This window comes from Phlebotomus papatasi, chromosome 1 (assembly GCF_024763615.1).
Source record: "Phlebotomus papatasi isolate M1 chromosome 1, Ppap_2.1, whole genome shotgun sequence".
Lineage (NCBI taxonomy): Eukaryota > Metazoa > Arthropoda > Insecta > Diptera > Psychodidae > Phlebotomus > Phlebotomus papatasi.
The window spans coordinates 2,121,928-2,148,751 of record NC_077222.1 but is presented as its reverse complement, the minus strand read 5'-3'; the positions used below and the strand labels follow the sequence as shown (position 1 = coordinate 2,148,751).

The 26,824-nt window shown below is 35.8% G+C and overlaps 1 protein-coding gene across 4 annotated transcripts in view; it reads left to right on the top strand.

Annotated features, from left to right (window-relative positions):
* Positions 1-26,824, top strand: part of LOC129799871 (uncharacterized) — a 149,555-nt gene that overhangs the window by 29,357 nt on the left and 93,374 nt on the right. For all 4 annotated transcript variants that reach the window (XM_055844140.1, XM_055844137.1, XM_055844139.1 and 1 more), the window contains exon 3: positions 1,810-1,908. In XM_055844140.1, the coding sequence (XP_055700115.1) occupies positions 1,891-1,908 (18 nt within the window). In that variant the 5' untranslated portion in view covers positions 1,810-1,890. The remainder of the gene's footprint in view (positions 1-1,809; positions 1,909-26,824) is intronic.

Genomic DNA, 26,824 nt, shown 5'->3' with positions numbered 1-26,824 from the left:
TAAATATTATAGTCGCACGTTATAAGATGATCTTGCAAAGGGGTAAAATAAATTAGAAGAAAGAGTCTCATAACTTTTTCACAGTTTCTCAGACATTTGGAGCCTCATGGTTCTTTTTTTCATCACATTTTTTTTTATTTTGTAAAAAAAAAAGTTGTTCTTTTTATCAAAAAACCATGACACAGCGTTGAAAATCTCTTAAACTTTCTCATAAAGAAAATAGAGAATTGTCATGGCACATTTTTTCTGGCAAAAGACTTTTTCTTCGATGAAAGTTTGATAAAATTAGAAAATGCAATTAAATGCGTAACATGCAATTCACAGCATTACTCATAAATAAGAAAATAGTCTAAGAATCTTGGTTTGATGCCACAGAGACGGATAGAATTGATGTGAATTGAATTCATTGTTGTCGCGACGGGACAAAAATAAGTTCATGTTCCTCATAGATTTTTTTATGCGCCAAAACTTTTCTTGAAAAACTATGACAAGTTTTATTATACCTTTAAATTTTATATTTCTACCAATTTTTCTGATTCCATTTGAGTTGAAGAAATTATATGTGCAATCATGGAGAAAAAGAATGTAGATTTCTCACAAAATGATTTTATGATATTTCCTAATATAAATTAGGTTGAAACAGATATAATTATATTAGTTTCACAATAAACATGTCTAATTTTCATAATTTATTCCTATTATGATTATTTCTGTGATAAAAATATCATAAAAATCCTCTGGCGCATTATATTAAAATTTTATGTCTATTTTATTTCAGACATTGAAGAACTGTGCCAAATTTCGGACATTCTGCACATAAGCTTCTAAAGTATTAATTGTGAAATGCAATATTTTAATAAATTAAAATTTTAATATGTTGTTTATCGTCTGTTTTCTCTATTTTTAAAAAAATAATTTAAAATTGATTACAAATAGATATTGCTTTATGTGCTTATGTCGGACACGAAGTTTCTCGAAATCAGTCGGCATTCTGGAACACTTTCAATAGTTTTCTGCAGCATTACATTTACTTTGGCATTGCAGAACCTTTGGAAATTGTTTACAATTGCAAACAATTTCTGAAATTCTACAATTTCGGCACAAGAATTTGTGTACGATTTTTGTTTAATTTGCAGAACGTATTCAAAACAATCGTGTAATTTTATACACAATATGCATTTCTGTGTAAGTTTATGGAAAACACAGACAAAATTAACTATCGCATATTACTTTAACACAATTATCTTCGAATTATCTTTGTGTATTTACTATTGCATTATTATTACTATTAATTTAAAATTGATTACAAATAGATATTGCCTTATGTGCTTATATCAGACACGAACTTTCTCGAAGTCCGTTGACCTTCTAGAATACTTTCAATATTTTTTTTCTACAGCATTACACTTACTTAGGCATTGTACAACCTTTAGAAAATTGTTTATAATTGAATGCTTAAGGAATATTGAGTATTAAAGTAAGTGTCTGATATTGCAAGCAATCTGAAATTTGGAATAGTTCCCTTAATTTATAATAACATATCCGGAAAAATTTCGTATGGTCATTTTTAGCACATCATAATTGATCATAATAATGGTCATAATTGAACATGTACATTTTAAAAACTAACATAAATATATCTATTTTAACATCTTTATATTAAAAAAGCATAAAGTTATGTGCACAAAAAATCAAAAATTGTTTTTTCCCATGGTATTACATTGTTAATCCCTGTAAAATATTTGTAAAAGTTATTTTCCTTACTATGCATGCAGACAATTAATTTTTATTTTTTCGCAATTGTTCCAGATTCTCTATCCATAATATCCAATGTCACTGTTTTGCTGTTTTCACGTGTCAACGTAAATGTACTGTACATAGCAAGAAGATATGGCAGCTGTAAATTCTGTAAGTACCCCCAAGTACTATAATACATAACCTCATTTATTATGGTTTGTTGAGGGAGGTTTTTTTGATACAAAAAGATGTAAAAAAAAAGTCTATGGAAATCACTCACCTCCGTGTGATTTTTCCATAAGAAGATTACGCTATACTCTATACTCTACTGCTTCCAGGAAGAAACTTTTTCTATTTTTATAGCGAAAAAAAAGCTATATTAAATGCTATAAAAGAAAACTTTCCATTTCATGCATCAGTAATTTTTAGCATATACGCGTGCTATGAATCATACGTGAATATGTCGTGTAAGGAGGTTTGCCTTCGCGCCAAAAATATCCCCAACAAGCATATACATAAATATCAAAGTGAACGTCGACATCTATACACCTGTTTTATCAATAAATCACCAACAATCTCATATATTCCATATCTGTTGATTTTTGCCCAATATATTCCCATCTCTTTGTTGATTGTAATATTTCGCAATTGACACCGTCAACATTATTCTCTTATGATATTCATACATTCAACATGACAATAATTGTTATAGCATTTTTTTTCTTCTTCATCAGTTACCGTTGTAGACATAAAATTTTAATTGGAGAATATGTCATTAGCACATATAGCATAAAAATTTATATCCAAACGTTATAAATACCACCCAGACATAACATATAGAGAAATCCCTCTGGTGACTATACCTATGGGCAGATTTATATATCAAGAGAGAAACATGACACATTTTTATTGTGTCACCTGCATTTTCCCACTGAAAATAATTTTTTGCATGTGCAGGGTAGTCCAGTCCGTATGCCAGGACAATCATGAAATCACGGATAGAGATCAAAGAATTCCAGTCAGTTTAATTAAAGAAGTATAAGATGAATCACAATGTGCATCAAATCCCGTTTATTTCTTTTAGGAAAATAACATTTTATGGGGGGTCATCTAAAGCTCAAACTTGATATCTCGGTACAATTGAATTGTGGGCCAATATTAAACAAAATGGTTAAATTCAGCAACGTCTGATTTTTTTCTAAAAGAATTTATCCAAAATCCGTAAAGTATAGTATTGTGATCAGTTAATAAAACACTAATTTTGAATTCAAATAGAAAATTTCACTATTTTTATGGATTTCCATCCTTTTCTTTTTCACATGATAAGAGAAATTCAATTTAGATTAGAATGAAAAATGGGATAGATGCTTGAAAAGGATAGGATAGTAATTGCGAATTCATGAAATTTTTCAATTTCACAGTGGCATACATTTAGATTTTGAAAATTGCAATTTAGATTTGAGTGTGAAGGAGTGGGATAGACATGTTCAAAACATTTTAGAATAAAGGATGATAATTCAGAATTTGTGATTATTTTTCAATCTGAAATTTATCCCAAAGGCATTTATTTAGATATTGAAATTTGATTGTTTATACATGTCACAAATTTAGATTTGGCAAATTTCATGAAATCACAATTTTCACCCTTTTTTCTTCAAACGTATTGTATCTGTTTCATTGTTTTACGCTTAAATTTAGATTGAATTTGCTTTGGGGATTATTAAGACAACTTCAATTTAGAATTTGAGTGCGAAAGAGTTAGATAGACATGTAAAAAACGTTTAAGAATCAAAGGGCATGATAATTTAAAATCAAGATTTTTTTTTAATCTAATAGTGGTCAGAGGGGCATGCATTTAGATTTTGAAATTTGATTGTTATGCCTCCGGTACACCTAGATCGGTAAAATTTCATGAAATCAAAATTCGCGTCCCGTTCTTTTTCAAAAGATTTCTATAAATCTATCCTACTCTGTCAATTCCAAATCGGACTGAACTAAATTTAATTTGGTGTGACGTTCAAAAGAAGAAGATGATTGCGAAAGAATAGGACAGACACATGCTAAACTTTGAAGAAAGAAAGAGATGTAAATTTTGATTGTATGAAATTTTCCTGACCTAAAAGGTGTGCCAGAGCCAATTTATCCATGCCATAAATTTAGGTTAAATGAATTTCATGAAATCAAAATCCTCACCCTTTTCTTTTCCAAACGTATTGTATCTGTCTTATTGTTTCACCTTCAAATTTAAATTTAATTTATCTTGCTGACTATAAAAACAAATTCAATTTAAATTTGTGTAAGAGTGGGATAGACATGTGAAAGTGGTTTAAGAATAAAAGGAGATGACAATTTAAAATTCAAGAATTTTGTTCAATCGGAAAGTTGTCAGAGTGGCGTACATTTAGATTTTCAAAAATGATTGTTTATGTCCATTTCACAAATTTAGATTTGACAGAATTTCATGAAATCAAAATTCTCACCCTTTTCTTTTCCAAACGTATGGCATCTGTCTCATTGTTTTACACTCAAATTTAAATTGAAATTGTATTGATGACTGTCAAAACATATTCAATTTAGATTCGAAAGGGAAAGAATGGAATAGACATGTAGAATACATTTGAGAAAGAAAGGCATAATTTTAAATTTATGATTTTTCTAAATTAAAATCGTCACACAGGTTCACATTTAAATTCCGTAACTTAATTGTTTAGTCAAATGCCGCAAATTTAGATCAGGCAAACTCCGCGAAATCAAAATTACCATTTCACTCTGTCTAAATCGTATCGAGTATGTCTTTCAGACTTTTTTCCACTGTGCTTCAGAATTACAAGAAAATCAATTTAGATTTGAATGGAAAAAAATGGACAGACAAGAAAGGATCAGATGGAAATTTTAATACCACAAAGTTTTCCTGGTTTAGAAACTTATTTAAAATAGAAAAAATTCCGTAAGCTAGAACAGCATTGAAAGAGTTTAAAACTGTGTGAATAAACATTTTAAATATTATGTAAATTCATATTATTTAAGAAAATTTGCATAATAATTAAAATACAAAGTTTCATACGTATCTCTCTCCTTGTTTATTCAAATAATTTTTTATTAAATTTTGGTGTCTAAATTTTAAAGAATTGTGAGAGATATGAATGCAAAATTTAAATTCGATTTCTTGAAAGTGGAACGGATGATACACAATTTATATTTTATAAAATATTTATGAATTTAATTTAATTTAAATTTAAAATTGTATCGTGATAAATGCGACTGTATTTAATTTTCACTGAAAAGCGAGTACTTTATATACAATCAAGTTCCTTAAATATTTATGAACAATATTTTTTATATTTTTTATATGACCTTAATTTAGACTTCACACAAAACTTCTTTCACATAACCTCAAATGTATCATTCTGATTTCAACCATTTTCCTTGGTCGCTCACATTTGAGGATCTTTACTGTACCATTTTTCCGAATAATTTAGTATATTTATTTTTATCAGAATTTAAAATTGAAATTGTTGCAATAAGTAATTATTTGTTCTCAGGAAAAAGCAATTGACAGTTTATTGGACTCTATAAAATAGAAACACTTGGACTAAACTACTCTCTAGGTACGCCCATAATTAATTCGATTAACGCCATGGCTTAAAATGCCAATTCACATTTTGACGAAACAGATGAAACAAACCATTTAAATTTTGCAATATTTAGGTTGCACGAAATTATCCACAACGTTTGCCAGAAAAAAAAACGTTAATGCTGGAGGAAACCTCTGGTGGTTTGTGGAGGCATATATAAATTTGCTTTAGAGTAGCATTAAAGTATTTTGTTTATTGAAACAGACTGAAGTTTTTCTCACATCAGGGAGCTGACTTTTGCTTATTTAGGAGGCACTTGAGCATCTTATTTACAATTAGCATTTTTATTTGCAACGACATTTGCACAGTGTGCTTCTTACACGGTAAAATAAATGTTGATTTTTACGATTTATTAGCTAACCAAAATTGAATTTTGACTTGCAAAAAATCTTTTACTGGGCAAAATTAATATTTGCTGTATATTTTAGCTACTGACTGGTTGGAATTTTTTGCTAACAATATTATTTTTAATATTTCCGGCACATCTTTTAGATCAGCAAAATTTCTTGAAGTCAAAATTCACATCGTTTTCATTGTAAAACGTTTTGTATAGGTCTACCTCGTTCTTTTCCACTCTTTTTCTTCTTTTCAATACCACGGCAAATTCTAATTTAAATTCAGTCCAATTTTGAGTGCGTAAGAGATCTGAATTTTGATTTAATAACATTTTCCCTGATATTACTGACAAAATTCAATTTCTACTGATCATTTTAGTTTTTTGCTTAGAAAATTTGAAATTTTACTGCGCAAATTTATTTTTACTGACAAAACTTAAATTTTCTACTAATTAAAAATCATTATTAATATTTCCGGCACATGTTTTAGATCAGGAAAATTTCATGAAGTTCAAAATTCACATCGTTCATTGTAAAACGTTTTGTAAAAATCTATCTCGTTCTTTCGCACTCTTCTTCTTCTTTTGAACATCACGGCAAATTTTAATTTACATTCAGTCGAATTTTGAGTGCGTAAGAGATTTGATTTTTTATTAAATGAAATTTTCCGTGATATTACTGATAAAATTCAATTTCTACTGATCATTTTAGTTTTTTGCTAAGAAAATTTGATATTTTACTGCTCAAATTTATTTTTACTGACAAAACTTAAATTTTCTACTAACCAAAAATCATTCTTAATAGTTCCAGCATATCTCTAAGATCAAGAAAATTTCATGAAGTTCAAAATTCACATAGTTTTCATTGCAAAACGTTTTGCATAGGCCTATCTCATTGTTTCACACTCTTCTTATTCTTTGAAACGTCACAACAAATTCAATTTAGGTTTAATCCAATTTTGAGTGTAAAAAAGATCTGAATTTTGATTTAATGAAATTTTCCTGACCCAAAAAAGTATGCTGCAAATATTTGAATTTTTACTAAGCCTATTTATCAGGATACTTTAGATCCTACTGTAACTAATTATAATTGTACATTTTTTACAGTGTAAACTTCAAGCTTTACGAAGATTGCTGTACAAATTAAGAAGGAAAAAATAAGTAATAACAGAGGCACGCTGTGTACGCTATATAATTCTTTTTCTACATTCCTTCAAACTATAAGGAATAATTTTTCCTTCACATTGGAGGTGTATTAAATGAAATTATCACAATTTACATAATTAATTTAATGTGGTGATGCAGAATTTTATACAGCGTGTCAGTCAATTGGCCATTTCGTAGCACTGTGCACTTGTGTTAAATTGTCGCACATTTATTCTGATACAAATCTCTCCCCTTTTGCTCCTATTACCATTTTATAACCGTATACTAATATATGCAATTATTTAGGCATCGTGAGTGTAATGCTAGCATAAAGATGGTACCAACGCCAGTTACTAAAGTAGGCCATCAGAGAACTAATTAGAAATGAAAATTTTCACTGATGAAAGCACAAAAATAATAATGCACAAGAGAAAACCTCTCCGCGAAAAAGCACTAATTTTAATTTAAATAGCACAAAAATTTCAAGCAGCTGACATCGTCTTCGTTGGAACATTTCAAAATTTATTCCCCAAATATCCATTAATATTCCTTTTTATATCACGACTAAAAGAATTGGAAAATTCATGGTGGATTTTCTTGTTATGCGCCACTCTCTCTTTCTCTCTACTTTCAATTGCAATTAAATTTGAGGATTTATCGTCACATTGTTGCTCAAAGATACACGGAAACAATACAATGTGGAAAGTGCATGGTGAAAATTTATTGGTTTGGATTATCTGTAGTTTTTTTTTGTTACCTTTTCACTGGATTTTCGTCTTATTTATCTGCACAGAGTAGTTTTATTGATTTATTATTGAGGAGATTATCAGTAATTGGTTTTAAACGGTTTTTTTTTAAGTAATTCATTTTCTATCAAAATTGTTTATTAAATACAAAGATAATGTATGACATACTGCATAAGCTCCGCCCATAAATTACTTTAGGCCGCGCCCCATTTGAAATCATAAATCAAACTGAAGTTGACATTTTAGTTTACTAAAATTTGTAGAGGACTATTAAAATTTCACCATTTCATTCTAGAAAGGGGCTCAATAACCCGCCCATAAAAAATAGTCCACGCCCTAATAATATTAATCCTATCGAAAATTGTTTCTCTGTTTATTTTCCATTATTTATTAAATACAAAGGTAATATTATGTATGACATTTTGGATAAGCTCCGCCCATAAGTTATTTTACGCCACGCCTCGCTTCAAATTAAATACCAAAAGCAACTGAAGGTGATTTTTTTGGATTATCGAAACTAATAGAGGAATATTAAAGCATCACAAGAGCAAAGAGTATATTGTTGTGGATGGGACTTCCGGGAAGGCAGCTGATCGCGGAAAAGGGGCTCGACGATGAATTCTGGAGGGAATCTGTCCCCTTTGACAGATGAACCAATGACAACACAACCTTTTAGTTTACTTCTGGGTTTTATTAAATTTCCACTAGGGGCGCTATCAGCGCAAATGTACAAAGTCGATAATGCAGGCAAAATACAAGGTTATGTCTTCAAGAGGCAAATGTCAAGAGTTGTTTTGGTTTTGTGGTGATGTGGTAGTGATCGTGACGGTGGACTTTCCTGGACTATCGGAGGGTTTTGGTGAGTATTTCCTTTTCCGCCTGCTTCACCCAGGCCTGATCTCCTTTGTCTAACAACAGCTGGAGGGTATACAGCGGTGACAAAGCCAACAGCTGGAGCAAGAAGATCCTCCTTGGCGTAGAGGACAGGGTGGTTAGGCAACTCTCTCAAGGGCCCCCGTGGGGGTGGGTTTATCCCAGCACAGCCAATGCCTTCTGTCTCAAGGCCAGAGGCTTCTACGAGCTGCTTCCGGTGATGGTGTCGCGGCTTAGCTCGTGTCAACAGCCTACTTGGGGCCGAGGTTACTCCCGGACGAAATGAGGGTGGCCAAAATGCAGGTGAACACCAGTATAGGGTGTCTTGGGTGCAACACAACCTCTACGTGGCAACAGACTTCACGGAGATGCTGCCCCAGACCAGAGGGTTCACCAGGGCACGTAATCCCTCACGCAACGTCTGCAGGGAGATCAGGCTTCTGGCTTTTCCAGACTACACTCTCAGGGAGTCCGGATCTTTCACCGCACGGGGTCGCCCGAGAAAAGGGAAATCACTGCTGGAGTTCGATCCTCGAGCACCGCAAAACCCACAAGGGAAGGAAAGGTAAGTAGAGTGTGTGAGAGGGAGGGAAATTTTAGCGCACTAGGAGCTATTTAGAACGCTGGTGTCATCAGCGATTCTAGATGCTCTCATCCAGTGCAAAAGTAAGGGTTATAGTGCCACCGGAAGCTATTTAGTGCGCTAGACTCAGCCCGCGCTTCTAAATGCTTCTGACCAGGGCAATACAGAGGGGCTCTCAAGTGCTACCGGGAGCTATTTAGAGCGCTAGATTAACCCGCGCCTCTGAATGCTCTATCCAGCAACAGTGGAGGTGACAGGAATGGCCACTGAGAGCTATAAGGAGCGTGGCTTTTATGCTACGCTGCGGTATGCTACCTGATCAGTGGAAGAGTGGGAAGGAGACGACTTACTTATTTCTCTCTCGCTCTCTCTCTTTAGGTCACACATACACTAAATTCACCAGTCTTGGCTTTTAAAGTGTGACAATGGAATTGATTCATTGTCAAAACCAACAACTAGGTCATTGCCCGATATTTCTGGTGTTCGCCTGAAGTATACGGGGATTTTACAAAAAGGCATTTTTCGCCCCTAAAACACTCATAGGGTGCCGAATCCCACCCCAAAAGGATTCGACACAACACTGCCCTCCTCCTAGTTCTGGCCGTCCCGGCCAGCATTAACACCCCGGTAAGGAGCTAAACGGTTCACGTGAGCAATGCGGGAGCGGCCTCTAGCCTTCTTCCGGATACGATATACCACCTCATTTATCTTCTCGGACACCAAATAGGGCCCATCCCAGTCACTCTGTAACTTGGGAGACCTTCCCACCTTCCTAAGGGGTTTGTACCACCAAACAGGCTGCCCTGGTGCAAAGGTCAAGAGATGCTGAGTGTGGTCATAGTAGTCCTTGGCCACTCGAGGAAAAAATTGCAAGCGTTCTCGCCCCTTCCGGTGTATGTCGTTCATTGTCTGACGTGGGTTTTCTTCGACATGTAGATCAGGTCTATCCTTAGACGGCTTTCCGCACTCCATTGGGAATTTCCTGGGTGGTGGCTTAATGGGAGCGCTATCTCCTGTGTCTATCGGGTGCTCCACTAACTGAGTGCGCCCAATACCCCGTGGGACTTTGGAGAAAACTTCCGATTGCTTCCTCGGCAGTTCCTTCTCCATCTCGGCTTGAGTCTCACGGCGGGGAGCTAGGACGACAGCCTCACTAGTACATATCCGCACTATCCCATCCTCACCAATCGTCCTCTCCATAACCTTCTCGGAGAAAGTTAATTTCATTGATTCCAGATCCAACCGGGCCACCTGTTGTCGCAAAAACACCAACCCCAGGACGCAATCATCTACAATATCTGCCACCAAAACAGTGACATGATGTATGCAGTCCTCCAGTGCCAGTGTCACCTCCAGTTCTCCTAGGATGGGGGAGCTTTGTCCAGTGGCTGTCGTTAGAACCCATCGAACAGGGCGGATTGGAGGCTGGGGAGACATAGCCTCATATATCCGGCGGCCAATCAGGGTGTAATTTGCCCCCGTATCTACCACTACGTCACAGTCCACATTATTCACACGCCCCCTTACCACCAAGCCACGGGCCGAATAATCTATCGACATCCCATTTTGGGGGCCTACCCGTGTTCCACGACACAATGGGGCTCCAGCATTGGACTCAGTAGTAGGTGCGGGAGGGTCCCCACCATGACCACCAGCTCCTGTGTTCCCGGAACTCCGTCCACTAGACTCCGATGGTCCCGTGGGTGCAGCACCTCCGCTTCCAGACGCGCTATTCCAGGAACCTCCTCTCCTACGGTTCCAATTTCCCCTGTACTGATTCCTAGCAGGGGCAGAGGCCTCGCCTCTTTGATCCGAGGAAGCTACTCCCTGAGCCCCCGCTACCGACTCGGAGGAGGAGGCGGTCTCCTGTCCCGCCAAGGCGGCTCTGGAGACATTGCGGGAAGCCCGATTGGCTTTCCGGGCAGCTTCATAATCCAGGGCTGCATAAACAGCTTGTTCCATAGAACACGGTCTTGTTAATCTGACAAGGTCTTGCAAATCCAGGTCCCACAAACCATCCACGAACTGACCCAGGGCAATCTTGTCGCGTGCAGCCTCTGGGCAGTCCCGAAAAGCGAGGCGCGTGAGCCTACGGATCTCTAGAGCAAAAGCCCCTATCTCCTCCCCGGGCTTCTGCCTACGGTTCCTCAAGTGGAGATGTGACAATCCCTGCTGGAACTCACGCCCAAACCGACTCCTCAAGGCCCGTACCAACTCGACCAGACTCCCCCGTTTAGCCGGTGGGATTTCAGAGAGTACGGCTAATGCATCCCCCCTTAAAGAAGAGGCCAGCATGATGGCCTGTTCAGAGGCATTCCATCCGCGGGCCTTGGCGACCATCTCAAATTGCAATAAGTAATCTTCTAAGACTACTTTACCATCAAAATGGTCCACTTTCAATTTTAGATGGTTCATGTCGCGATTCAGCCGTGAATTTCCTGGCCCAGTACCCCCTTCTAGAGTTTCAAAAGCTCTTTCTTCCAGGTACTGTTGAGAGGGTAAACGCCCAGCCCGAACCTGAGTCACCCGGATCCCGGATTCAGCAGGTAAGGCATTAGGGGTTCCCTGAGGGGCGATGACCTCATCATGGGTCGCAGGTAGTGGGTCAGAGGCCAAAAACCCCAGACGGCTGGATTCCAAGGTCGCACGATCTTCCTCCAAAATTTGAGCGTTACTTGGGTAATTTGCGGCCGCCACACGGCCACCAGGGGCTCCAGTTGAGCAGAGCTCAGGTGGTACCTGGAAAGAGGCCTCTTCCGGCGGTACTTGCCCAGCCGGTAGAGGAGCATCTCCGGATAATCTTCCGGTCATTTGGAATGTCCAGAGACTGATTTGCTGTCTCAATTCCATCATCTCCCTGTCCGTGCGCTCATTGCGCTGTCTTTGCAACTCCTCATTGCGCTTTTGAAGGTCCAGGATCCTAGTCAAAGTGGAGCTTTGACGGGCTTCAGAATCTTCCTGCTGGGTGCGAAGTTCCTGCAGAAACCCATCGTACCTCTCCATCCTGTCCGTGAGCCACTCCTTCAGTCCGTCCAATATCTGGCCGGTCTCAGCCGCCTCCATACTCGCAAGTGGTCAGGCAAATCCCACTTCTGACACCAGTGTTGTGGATGGGACTTCCGGGAAGGCAGCTGATCGCGGAAAAGGGGCTCGACGATGAATTCTGGAGGGAATCTGTCCCCTTTGACAGATGAACCAATGACAACACAACCTTTTAGTTTACTTCTGGGTTTTATTAAATTTCCACTAGGGGCGCTATCAGCGCAAATGTACAAAGTCGATAATGCAGGCAAAATACAAGGTTATGTCTTCAAGAGGCAAATGTCAAGAGTTGTTTTGGTTTTGTGGTGATGTGGTAGTGATCGTGACGGTGGACTTTCCTGGACTATCGGAGGGTTTTGGTGAGTATTTCCTTTTCCGCCTGCTTCACCCAGGCCTGATCTCCTTTGTCTAACAACAGCTGGAGGGTATACAGCGGTGACAAAGCCAACAGCTGGAGCAAGAAGATCCTCCTTGGCGTAGAGGACAGGGTGGTTAGGCAACTCTCTCAAGGGCCCCCGTGGGGGTGGGTTTATCCCAGCACAGCCAATGCCTTCTGTCTCAAGGCCAGAGGCTTCTACGAGCTGCTTCCGGTGATGGTGTCGCGGCTTAGCTCGTGTCAACAGCCTACTTGGGGCCGAGGTTACTCCCGGACGAAATGAGGGTGGCCAAAATGCAGGTGAACACCAGTATAGGGTGTCTTGGGTGCAACACAACCTCTACGTGGCAACAGACTTCACGGAGATGCTGCCCCAGACCAGAGGGTTCACCAGGGCACGTAATCCCTCACGCAACGTCTGCAGGGAGATCAGGCTTCTGGCTTTTCCAGACTACACTCTCAGGGAGTCCGGATCTTTCACCGCACGGGGTCGCCCGAGAAAAGGGAAATCACTGCTGGAGTTCGATCCTCGAGCACCGCAAAACCCACAAGGGAAGGAAAGGTAAGTAGAGTGTGTGAGAGGGAGGGAAATTTTAGCGCACTAGGAGCTATTTAGAACGCTGGTGTCATCAGCGATTCTAGATGCTCTCATCCAGTGCAAAAGTAAGGGTTATAGTGCCACCGGAAGCTATTTAGTGCGCTAGACTCAGCCCGCGCTTCTAAATGCTTCTGACCAGGGCAATACAGAGGGGCTCTCAAGTGCTACCGGGAGCTATTTAGAGCGCTAGATTAACCCGCGCCTCTGAATGCTCTATCCAGCAACAGTGGAGGTGACAGGAATGGCCACTGAGAGCTATAAGGAGCGTGGCTTTTATGCTACGCTGCGGTATGCTACCTGATCAGTGGAAGAGTGGGAAGGAGACGACTTACTTATTTCTCTCTCGCTCTCTCTCTTTAGGTCACACATACACTAAATTCACCAGTCTTGGCTTTTAAAGTGTGACAATGGAATTGATTCATTGTCAAAACCAACAACTAGGTCATTGCCCGATATTTCTGGTGTTCGCCTGAAGTATACGGGGATTTTACAAAAAGGCATTTTTCGCCCCTAAAACACTCATAGGGTGCCGAATCCCACCCCAAAAGGATTCGACACAACAATATTATCTCAGTCTAGATAGGTCCAATTTTTCGTTCATACAAAATAGGCCACGCCCCTATAATATTGGTCCTATTGAGGATTCGTGTCTTCATTTTTTTTCGATTGTTTAATAATACTAAACCTACCAAGACCCGGTCAAATTGACCGGTTTAAAAACTTTTTGAAATTAACACATTATTAAACAGTACAATGTCACTATAAAATTTTATGAATATCTTAAAATATGCATGTAATATATTTTCCAGTGTTTAAATTTTAATTTTTTTCCGGTTTTCCAAGAAAAAAATGTAGGGTATCTTACCCTATTGCGGTCTGTTATTTGACCGAGCGCATTTGGAAAAACGAAAAAAAACGGTCGGTAGGTATAATATTAAATACAAAATAATATTATATATTAAATTCTGGATAAGCTCCGCCCATAAATGATTTCACGCCACGCCCCGCTTCAAATCAAATATCAAAACCAACTGAAATTGATATTTTTGGATTATCAATGCTAGTAGGGGCATATTAAAATATCTCAAGAGCAAAGAATTAACTATCTCAGTCTAGAAAGGGGTTCGATTTTCCATTCATAAAAAATAGGCCACGCCCTATTAATATTGCTCCTATCAGGATTCGTTTCTCCGTTTATTTTTCGATTTTTTCTTATTCATTACAATTTTAGTTATTCATTTTCGACTGCAATCAATAATTTTGATTGACAACAGTGCTACTATCGTCAATTTATCATACTCGAAATGCTAAATTATCTAATTAATTAGTTACAACTATCATTTCCTAAAACAAAATTTTATTAACATTGCTTTAATGTACCAATTTTCCCAATAGCAATATCCATGCATTCATAAACATGCACTTAAACAGTCCAATTTGTACATAAGAAATATTTCTGTTGTACTTTGATGTACGCTAAGTAGTGCTACTTTTGCAATTTCACATGTATTGCTTCTAAAGCATTTTGATGTACAACGATTATTCCTGAAGATGCTAAATATGTCCCAAGGGAATGCTTATTTGTAAAGTGTATAAATGTAATCGAAATGGTCATGGACCATGTCACATTGCAATCAACTTTTAACTCTTACAGCATGTTGTGACTATTCCACTTTTATTTCTATCTTTTCTTACGGTCGTGATCTCTCTCTAATTCTTGCGAGACATCTGTGGTGTCCTTTGAAATTGAACTATATTATTCACGACGACATGAGACACTTTTCCCTCACTCTGTGTATGAGGGAAAATTTGTCAGAGCGGATAAATTATATATAAATTATTAGTTAGATGGTACAACAATAGGAAGGCACCATTTTTAGACCATATACTCTCTTTTGCGCCAATTTCACAAACATGCAATTTTTATTAAGTTTCAGCCAAGAGAAAAAGGGAATATATAAATGTTGTAGAATGGGAAATTAAAAATTCTCACTGTTATCCATCAAGCTTCAATTTTTATTGCCCAAACTCTACACAGTGAGAGAGTAATATACTACATAATCCTTATATTTTATGACACTTCGAAATTTTCGTTCTTTTCTTTTTGGATTTTAAAATTTGTTTATGAGAATTTAAGGCCAAACTGTAAGGGCCTTGACAGACCTGAGGATTAGCCGAGAGATGGCTTAGCGTAATTATGTTAGAAATAATGGTTAAACTACATTTCTATCATTTTCCACTAAGCTTTCTCTCGGCTTAAGTCGTAAGTGTGTCTAGGGCATAAGTGATAGTAATATGGAATCTCTGATGATTTTTTCACAGCTTTATAGAACTGATCCTTTGAAAAGTCTTTTAATGCGCTTTTAGGGGACTCATAATGCGAATTTTGTGTTTAAATCGTCCCTGCAACCCTAAAACTTTGATATTATTATACCAATTTAAACTGATTCATATATAAAAAACTATCCTAAAATTTTAATTTAGTAACAACAAAATGCATTTTCGAAAGCTTTGACGGCTCACCTCGAAACAACCTTAAACCGCATTGGTTGTGAAATAACTTTGAAAGACTTAGGTGTTTTGGCATTAAAAAATCGGTAGAAGGAAGGAATTTAGATCACTATGCCTTCGGGACACCTTTTAGATTGAAATCAAAATTCACATAGTTTTCTTTCTCATAAGATTTGCATAAGTCTATCCCGGTTTTTCGGATTTGAAATTGGACAGAACTTAATTTAATTTGGTGTGATGTTCAAAAGAAGAAGAAGAGGTTTGCGAAAGAGCAGAATAGACATATGCCACACATCTGAAAAACGAAATGAATGTGAATTTTGACTTATGAAATTTTCCTGATCTAAAATGGTGTGACTATGTGTCATTATAGTATATATCGATGGCTCAGAATGTAAGTCGAATAACTCGATTTTTTTTATAGAAGTCGTTTATTGATTTTCGGATATTTCATAACTTTCATAACACCCCCTTATTAATAGAACAATAAAATTAATAAAATTTGGCCAATATAAATAATTAAAATTGTTTAGCATTTTTGAATTTTTCTGTTTCAGAACTTTTTTGTACACTCAGTAAAAAATTCTTTGTAAGTTTTCATATCAAATGAGTGAAACTGGAAAATCCAAAAATGGTGTCCGATTTTAATTTTTTACTGATTAAAGGGCAATGGGCAAAAATGTATGGGAGCTGGTCCAACCTTTCGCCAGAGACGGGACTAGGCCTATTTTATAGGTATCGGTGTATAAGATAAAATTTACCGAGACCCGAGACAAGAAGGACAGCCAGTCCTTGGCAAATTAACGGTATCCTTATGAAAATTCACAACTTTGACAAATTATTACTTGAAAACGGCTTGACCGATCTTAACGAAATTCGGGTTAAAGTCGACATATGCCTTAAGCTTAAGCTCTAAATAAATATTTTTAGGCTTTCGCTCTGACAGGTCCATCTGGTAGCTCTCATACAAACTAATCATGTTTCAAAGACATCAAGCATTACAGGGCAACAGAACGAAAACTCTTTCGTCTAAAGGCATCTACACATTGGGAGCAATTTTCATCAAAAATTGCATTTTTGACAGAATTTTGACGTTTCTGTCTACAGCACCGCAACCAATTTCCTTCAAAAAAGCAATTTTTGACGAAAATTGTTCTCAATGTGTAGACACCGTCAGTATTTTCGGAGTCCTTAGCGTGTGTTTGACACTAAACTCACCAAGAGACGGTCAAATTGACCGGTTTTTAACGGTACAATGTCACTATTAAACTTTATGCATTTCTTAAAATATGCAAGTAATATATTTTTCAGTTTTTAAATTTTATTTTTTCCTCCTTTCCAAAGACAAAATTGTTAAGTATCCTACTCTACCGCGATCTGTCATTTGCAAACAAATTGCTCTATGAAACGACAAACATATGATAAACCGTTAGGGGAGACGGGGGAAAAAGTCACAAAACGGATATTTTATTTTTTTAAAAGCTGTTCGAGCGTTTCAAAAATTTCTAATTAGCGCAGTTTTATAGGAAATTTACCGCTCTACAATTTTGTAAAAGTAATATTTCTCTATTTTGTACGGAAATACGTTTATCGAGCCGATTTCTAAAAGGTAATTTTGTGAAAATTCTCAAAAATGCTGGGGCAAATAGTACCAGACATTAGGTATTGTCATATTTTGATTCTCTTCATTACGGGCTTCCGTAAATTTGAAAAAATACTTAGAGGACATATTTTCATAGAAAATTTATTAATCTACAGCTTTGTAAAACAGCGTTTTCTCTGCGAGAAAAGTGAGAAAACGAAAAAAGCACTTTTCAAACTATTTTATAAAAAAACACAAAAGACTGCAAATCGTTTGACCAATGCAAACAAAAAGCGGCCAGACATGATAATGACGTTTCTTTTCGCCGTGAGACATCAGAAATTGCTTCGTTTTTTTGTTACTTTTTGCTCTATACCTTTTGTTACTTTTTACCCCAAGTGGCCATTTTTAATAAAAGGATTTCTGGAGAAAAGTACCTTTGTGAAATTCTAAAATAGATAGCGGATTCGTATTCAAAAAATCCAAATTATTTAGAAAATATTCACCAGTGCATCTATTTTGGAAAATAAATAGGTAATAGGGGAAATGCTTCTAATTTTGTCCAGTTTCTTATTTTGGACACTTTGAGGATAACATTGGACACTAAAAATAAATTGATTAAAATGATGGATTTTTATTCCAATATTTGATGAATAATGAATTCTATCTAAATATTTGTTCTTTTTGGAAGATTTTAACACTAAATACGTTAAAATTTGAATATGATTTGAGTTGAAATTGCTTTGTTGAAAATTCAGTGTGAGCAATTGCTTACGAGAAATATGACAGAACTTCGTGGCTTACTTCAGTCTTATTTAGTTTTGGTGAAGTACTAACAAAGTTTGTTCGCTGTTTTTGAGTGATATTATTGAATATTCATTGAATATTGTGTTGATTCACGTTACTGATGATTTGTACATTTGACCTGAAGTGAGATTTGCCTTGTGAATTATATTTTTCGTGTGAAAAATGGGAATTTTTTTAAGACATTCACCAGTGAGGTGATGATTCTTATTTTGGACAGGTGTTTTTCTCACGAAATTTCGTGAAGTTTTAGCTTTTGTGATGACTAGGTTGGACAAATGCCTGGAGAAATGAAGGAGCATCATCTCTACGAAAGAGATGCAGTGAGAAATGCCTTGAAAGGCTCCCGGAAAGGGCAGGGAATGAGCGAATCCGCACGTACTTGGAGTACCGAAGTCAACTCACTTTAATGAATGATATGGAAAGTCCACGTTTCCCTTACATGACCAGGAAGAGGACTTGATAAGATTGGTTCATAAAATGAAGAACAATGGGCATCCTATTGAGGCGGATTATCTGTCCAAATTTACAGACAAGTTGTAAAAATTAATAACCAAGTTGTCCAAAATAAGAGTCAAATTCACCTCTACATATCAATTCATTTTTAAACGTATTAAAACTAATTTTAGTAAAAATGAGATGATAAATAGCTTTCCAAGTTTCTAAACAATCCTTCTGAAAAGAGAGAAATAAAAAAAGTCAATTAGTATTGAAAATATGGCACTTCAAACTTAGGATATCGATGCTTATATGCAGACTGTCCAAAATTATAAGCACTTCCCCTAATTGTTATCTTCTGCAAGGAAAATATTTCAAAAATAGGGCTAAAAATTTCGATATTTTTTATTTTCTAAATTCCTTGTTCGAATTCCAAGAAACTTACGACATTGAAGAAGGTCTATGGAGGCTATCTATAGAAAAAAAATTGACCCGCTATTTCTTTTACCTTAAAAGATATTGAATTTTGAATTTTTCGATTTGTGACTTTTTGTCCCAGTCTCCCCTAATGTATTAAAGGACTTTTGTAAAATTCGTCACATTTCTTAAGCAATTTCTTTACGCTCTAGTGCTTTTCCTACATACTTTTGAGGTTTATACCGGAACAAATATTGTTACCTTTGCTAATACACACAGAAAAATGGAAAAATCTTAAACATAAACACCTAGGAATTTAATTTCAAATCCCATCCAATGAATGCCAATGCTCTAACTCTAAATCTTTGATCATTTAGTTTTAGTTGCAATTTGCAAATCTGTAAACATTTTTCATTTTCGAGCTGAACTTAAGTTCTCGATCTCTTAACTTGAAAGAGCTAGGGATTCTAGCCCTTTTCTTTCGCTCAGAACTTCTAAACTTAAACGCCTCGGGGATTCACGTCCAATTTAAGTTCCCAGGATCTTATATATTCTTAAATTTAGAGTCAAAATTTTTCTGTGTGTACCTATTCGACAGTACAGGTCCGTAGCAAAGGCTTAGACCATTTGCCCATTGTCCTTTAGTTTTTTCTTCAATGTTCTATTTATTATTTTTACTGCCCTTTCTTATTTTTTTTGCTGCTCGTTTATTATTTTTTATCTTCAATCTTATGCTCTAGGTATAGACACACTTATGACTAAAATCCAGAGACGACTAAGCTCGTTCATAGCCAAGTCAGTTCCTGACGTACTATATAAATGCATTGCTACAGATGTATTTATGCAGAAAAATGAATTGGGTGCAAAAAGAAAAATTGCCTTGGTCATAGAGGTGGAGGGGTCGCTGAAGATAGGGAACCGATATCTCCTTCCGCTTGGTCTCTATGCTGATCAAATAGATACGACAAAATAAAGTATTTGAACGAAAGATCTTAATTTGCTTAAATTTTCTTGACGTGAGTGTTGCTTCTATCTCTGGCCTTTTCCTTTCAGTGTAATTTCCATATTAATAACAATTGGTGTATTTATAAAAAACAATTTTAAATATCTGGTGTGTTAATCAAAATATTAGAGAAAAAAAGGGATCCCCAGTTGCGACGGAATAATATGCAAGAGAGGATAAGAAATGAAGATTTTCCCATCTTTGTGCTATTTTACTTTTTTTTTAATATATCTGTTCGCCTTCTTGTACATACAATATGGCAAAAGGAGAACCTTACATAGGGTAACTTTCTTTTTATATATGTATCCGTCTAGTACATATATAAATCACATTTAATTTACGATTAAAAGACGACGGAGAAATCTCTACGAAAATTGTGAGCTTTATATTCACATTTAGTTACCCTTTTCACAAATGTGTTCCTAACGTTATGTACCCAGTGTGAATGTTACATTTTCAACATTATTATATTGCACATATTTAGATGTTGAATTGTCATGTTTACCCAAACTATTATGGGCAATAATAAAAATGAGTTAGTTGAGTTGCAAGAATGGATTCTTTTTTATCTTTGAGCTTTTCTGCACTTAAGAATTCATCCTAGTTTTTTATTTCGATACCATTTGTAATTGCAATAGAAGTGGTGAATTTCCCTTGTGAACTCCTTCTTTGCTATCCCCAACAAGATAATTTGTGAAATAGAGAAAACCATGCAAACGAAACATTTACCACACAAGAGCAGAAATCAGCCTTGTGAATTCACGAGTTAAACAATCGTAAATCAGACAAATGTAGCGCAAACAATCGCTTCTCTCCCCAACTACTTATAAAAGGAAAACTGTATTTGGGTGGCCGGAATGAAAGCAATCCACCCACTATTTCCACTACCACCCCCTCAGCCCATTTTCACACCCTCCCTCCAAAGAAGGAACGAGGGAGTTAGCCCAATAAGCCGTATACAGAGATTGTACTATATATAAAGCAAAATATTTATACACTGGGATATCACAGACAGATATTACATAAAAAAAACAGCGAGGAATATAAAAAGTCGAAAAACAACCATAAATGGATGTTCTAGAAAATCCACTTGTCTGTGTTCCACAAATAAGAAATAATTTTTGTGTTTTTGAAGGAAAGTCCTTAGACATTTGGGACACACAGAAAAATATCACCCAGATTCTATATAGCATTGTAGTTAAGACGGGGGACTCCACCACAAAAAAAAGATATAGTAAAAGCAAGAGGCAGAGGAATAAGAATAAATTCAACCATAATACAAGGATATCCTTTGATATTGAATTTTATTCTACTCGTGGTGACAATAATGTTTCCTAAATGCGAAGAAACTGATTCAATTGCGCGCGGACTGATTTTCCCAGTTCATGTAGAGCATCATGAAATACTCAAGTGATAGTATATAACTTATCGCCTGGATTATACTTATTGCTTCTACAGGATGTTCCCATAAAGCATCTCTCCAAGGTTATCTGTTTTTTATCCATTAGTTGTGATGCATGATCCACTGAAAATCCTTTATTTACGGCCATAAGACTTAACCCTTCACTGCTATTTTAGTAATAAATAAATTTATTATTGATATCACTAATAGATAATTGTTTGATGCATGAATAAAAGAGCATTATGTTTGAATATTTGGTGAACCCAATTAAAAACATTAAATTAATTCGATACAATATATTAGACACAGGGGGGGGGGTGACATTAGCTCTGAAAAATGAGACCAGTTTTAGTGTAAATTTTTCCCTGTTTTCGTACACATTTCACAAGATATCTCCAAAACTACGTAGGTTGCCAATTTGGGGTTTTCGGTTGCCTATTCTATAATAAATTGGCTTTTATCTTGTATTTGTATTATTTGCTAATTCATTCTACAATGACAGAAAACAGCTAATAAACTCAAAAGTGTTTTCGGAACGCTAGAAACATATGGGAAACATAGGAAACGTCATTCCCCTGATTAGACAGGTGGAAAGTCCAATTTTGTCTAAAACGGATTAGGGGAAACTGGGGCACTACCCGAACACACTGAACACTGATTTATATTTATAAACTAGGGGAGACCGGGGCAGAATTAGCCACGCATGGTATTACACAGTGGGATGTTATAGCCTGCCTTAGAAGGAATATTGAGGAAGCCACTACTTATTCGAAGAAAACACATCCCTAACTATTAATTGAAATATTATCAACCTGGTAGGGTAACGTGTGGTATTTCAGGACACGTTTTAGAACTTTCAAATTTCAAACAGCCTAATGACTTCTCAAATTATTTTTTTCTTTGCTGATACAGATATTTATGTTCCTTATACTATTCAAAATAAGATTCTTACCGAAAAATGTTGAAAAATGCATTATTTTTTATTCAAAATAGCAAAAAAGTAAAGAAGTAAGAATGGTGTATTTCGGAACAGACAAAAATCGCTATTAGGCAAATAAATTTCACTGAGCCTGACTATTTACTTTTAAATAAAAGGTCTATACTTAACTCTTTCATAAAAATTTTGTATAAATTTCACTTGTAAAGTGACTTAAATCGAAAAAAAAACTAAGCAGTTTGTGTTGACATCTTCTAAATTGACCACACTAAAGGTTTTGTAAAAAGTGGAATGTGATACTCACAATTCACGCGTATTTCACACTTTAAATTAAATAAAATTTCAGAAGTTTTATGTTTGTCTGATACGGTAAAGAGCTTAAAATTTCACATAGAACCTAAAAATAAAAACCTTGTCCAGAAATACCACACGTTACCCTACAAACATTTTTTTTCTACAAATTATACGCAATGAAAAATTTCATTTGCTCGCTAAACTGCCCCGGTCTCCCCTACTTAGACAATGACGACAGTTTCTTCAGTGGATAAGAATAATACAGGTCTCGTCTTCTGAATCTCGTCCCCCTATAATTTCGGTCATAAGGGCAAATTATTTGGAAGAAAAGCAATAATGTCATGAAATCATCTATTTTATACTTAAAATGGTTCAAATATCCCATTCCCAAGAAAAAACGAAGCTATGGATTTTCCAAGTTCCCAATTGGTTCCCAAGTGTTCTTCGTAAATTTCTCAAGTAAGATTCTAGAAGAGTTCACAAGTGTTCTCAAGAATTCCTATAAAATTCCTGGAATTCCCAACTGTTCCTAATGTGTTTGCTAGGTTTTCTGTGAGCTTACAAGGATTCCTGTCCTGAATATTCCTAATTGACTCTTAGTTCCCCAACTAGATCGGTTCTCAATTGGTTCCCACTTCCCCGTGAGTTCTGGAGTTTCCAAAGCTTTTTCGTCTTCTAGATGAGTTCGCAAGTGTTCCCAAGAGTTTCCATAAAATTTCTTGAATTCCCAATTGTTATCAATTGTTTCGCTAGGGTTTTTTTTAAAAGTTCACAAAGGTTTTTGAGTATCTCTAGTTGTTTCTTATGGCTTCTATACACTAGGAGCAATTTATTTAAAAAATGCCTTTTTAAAGTAAAATTTCCCCTGTTCTTGTAGGCAGAAACGTCAGATTTTTTTAAAAAGGCAATTTTTAACGAAAATCGCTTCTAGTGTGTAGACACCATTAGATACTCTAACTAGACTGGTACGCGATTCCCCGTGAATTTGTCGAGTTCCCAAAGCTTTCCTGGCTTCTTGAAGAGTTCACAAGTGTTCTTAATAGTCTATAAAATTTCTTCAATTCCCCACTGTTCCCAAAATGTATTTTTCACGTTCTTTTTATGAATTCAAAGGGATTCGTGAGTGTTCCCAATTATCTATTAGTTTCCATAACTAGATTAGGTTGAGTTCCTTACAAAATATTCGAACGCATATACAATTGCGACTATAACAGCATGCAATAATTTACTCTTCAGTTTTTGAATAAAGTTTGGAGTTAGTTTGGATTATGGGAAGCTAAACCTTTGAATGAGATCTAACCCGGTGGTATGTCCGTGGACGATCTTAGAAAGATCCACCCAGGTTTGCTCGACGGTGAACTTGTAGGAAAGAACCCTTTTATGCCTGGTCTACAATAAGAATTCTGATGCTTTTTTCTGGAGCTTAGTAGCTCATCTTACTGTCCATTCAATCGTGAGTCCCTTAACTGCCCTAATTTCTTATCAATCACGATTTTTTTTTTTTGAAAAAAATCACTTAGGATAGGATTTTATTAAAGATAAATTACCTAAAGTAAGGTGGGGTAATTGGATCGTTTTCCGAACAGTGCTACATAAACGCTTGTTTTTGGACTAATGGTATTATTTTTACTTCTTCTAAATCCACTGAATTATTCACTGTTCACATTCAGAAACACAATATAAAAAAAAATATTAAAAATATTAAAGAAAATTTATAAAATAATGATAATACTGAAATAAGTCAGCATGCACTAACTGGGTCGCTTTTTCGCTAATTCACTTTTAATTAAACCTTTGGATTTAAAATACTTTTCTTCACAAGGAAAAAAACAATAAATGTTTTCAATCAACCACCTGTCATTAGCGAAATCACTGCTAGAATTTTTTTTTAGTGAAGAACCCAGCTGGCACAAGATTGAAATGAGTCGATTACACTCACTTATTTAATAGATAAAAATATTATTTTTGCTTTTTCTCAAACTTGAATAGTTATATTATGTTACTGTAGTGACTGTATTACGGAAATAAAAATAAAAATATTATTTAAAGTGGATTAGTCATTAATGATCCAGATAGCGAAGTGCCCGGATTAGCACACTTGACTGTATCAGCTTCTTAAAAATCAATAAAATTGCTCGCTATTTAAGATTTTGAAACCTTCGGGAACTGGGCTAATCTGAAGACCGCTAAACTCTTAACAGACAGTTTTACAAACCTCCTTTTACGCATTAGCAATAAAATTAAGGTTTTTATGTTACAGTTCTCAAACTGTGACATTTGATTAAAGTTATGTGCCATCCAAAAGTTTCTCTCAGAACTAATGGGTTAATTAAAATCAGCAAAAACAGAGAAGTTAGAGGCCAAAATTCTGTATTGGCATTTTCATGACAAGCTTGACTCATAATAAGGACCAAAACAGATGATGAAAAGTTTGAACAATACATAATCCCAGTGTATGAGTTAAGAAAACATTTAACTACTGATGATTAAGCACTCGACGGCAATAAATCTTCGTGTCTGTTGCGAAACAGGCAGTAAGTCTGTCAAAAATATCGCTGTCTGTTATATTCCTTCAATAAAAACACGTGAAATATCATATTCTATTGTTGAATCTCTCAAAGTCATGAATTTTCAAATAAAAGAACTTTTAGGCATTCCATCCATCTCTCAGCTATTCTCAATGCAGGAAAACTATTGTATGAGATCACAAGATTTTATTCTTCATAGAAAAGCATCATGCTGAGGGTTGAATAATTTTATTTATTATACTTGAGTTATTCCCAAAACCCTCTTACCCTTTCCCATATATTCCTATGAAATTTTATTGTATTTTCCTTTCCAAGCTGACTGAGAGACGCAATATGTAATAGAAAATCAATTATTAAGCTATTAGGTAACTTGATAAAGGGACAAAAGGGATTAAATTAATAACAAAATGCGAAAGGACCAAGCATATGGAGATAGATGGGGACCCCTAAAGGTTGCGATACTATGGGTTTGGTGATTTTAAAATTGAGGAAATTACTTTGTACTCACAATAATGTGCTTCTCTTGTATAAATATTTATTGTAAAAACATTGGAAAGTTGGCTTATAAAGTGAATTAATATCCGTTTCCCAGATGATTGTGTAACGTGCATCATTTTCAAAATATTAGATTAGGCATTTTATGTGAATATCAATTGGATTATGCGTGAACCATTGAATGGAAAAAATACGCAATTTATCCATTTTGTTAGTTATGAGTTAGTGCTTCTTTTATCGTTGAGAACATGCAACATAATTTATTCTTTTCATAATAATGATCCAGCAGTAACATAGCCTATATGCCAAAAAACTAATCCATAAAACACAAACACAGTTTTATTTCGTAACGTTTAATTGGAAGAATAATAAATTGAAATTCTTATTTCCGTAAATATTCTTATGGAGAAAAATAAGGATAGGAGGGGTTCTCGAAGATGTGATTTTGATATCTCCAACTGTTTGACTTGTAAACCCATAACACGTAATCTCCTTTATACTGTTCCGAACCTGCATTCTGCCCTACTCTGTCTAGAGAATGCTTTACGGTAGTCAAAATGGGATATATAAAGAGCCTTAATGAATTTTTAATCTACCCGTATACTTCATGTGAGCAACACATAGGGGAAGGTACTCTCCCTTTGAACGTTCATGCCTTCGAATAATGTAAATTTTCTTTAAGTTTTCCTAAGAGACTTACATATTTATATTAAATATTAGTTAGCTTCTTATTCATTATTGATATTTAAGTAATAATGTGTAAGTCTGTTAAGAAAAGTGAAAGAATTTCACATTATTCGAAGGCATGAACTTGAACGTTCGAAGGGAGAGTGCTTTCTCCTACCCAGTTGGCTATGGACGCTCTCATGTCATGAGTTGGTTTGAGATTGAAATGAAATTTTATATGTTGTTAAATCGTTGTAATCCTGATTTTTAGATTATTATTAATCGTGTCAAGACACTTTGTTTTGTATAACAATGTAATCCGGAGGTGAGTAAGAACCGTTTGAAACTGAATAAACGTCAAATGAAAATTGTACATCAATGGTCAAAACGCTACCTGGACAAACTTATTTTGACATTTATTCGATATCTAACGATCCTTGTTGACCCTTGATGTTATCATTACAATGTGCTCGAATTGGAAGAATCTGCTGATCGTAGATCGCCCAGGAACGCTTTCCCCGTGGTGAATACTTCTTCCGTGCTCCTGTAGTTTTTGGGCAGAGGCAGTGCATTTTATTACGTTTTATCACAGTGAAAAATGTCTTTTTCTGGCATTCTGTTTCGGTTGCTTGTACCGGGCGGGACTCGAACTCACAACTGTGAGAGTCGAACCAGAG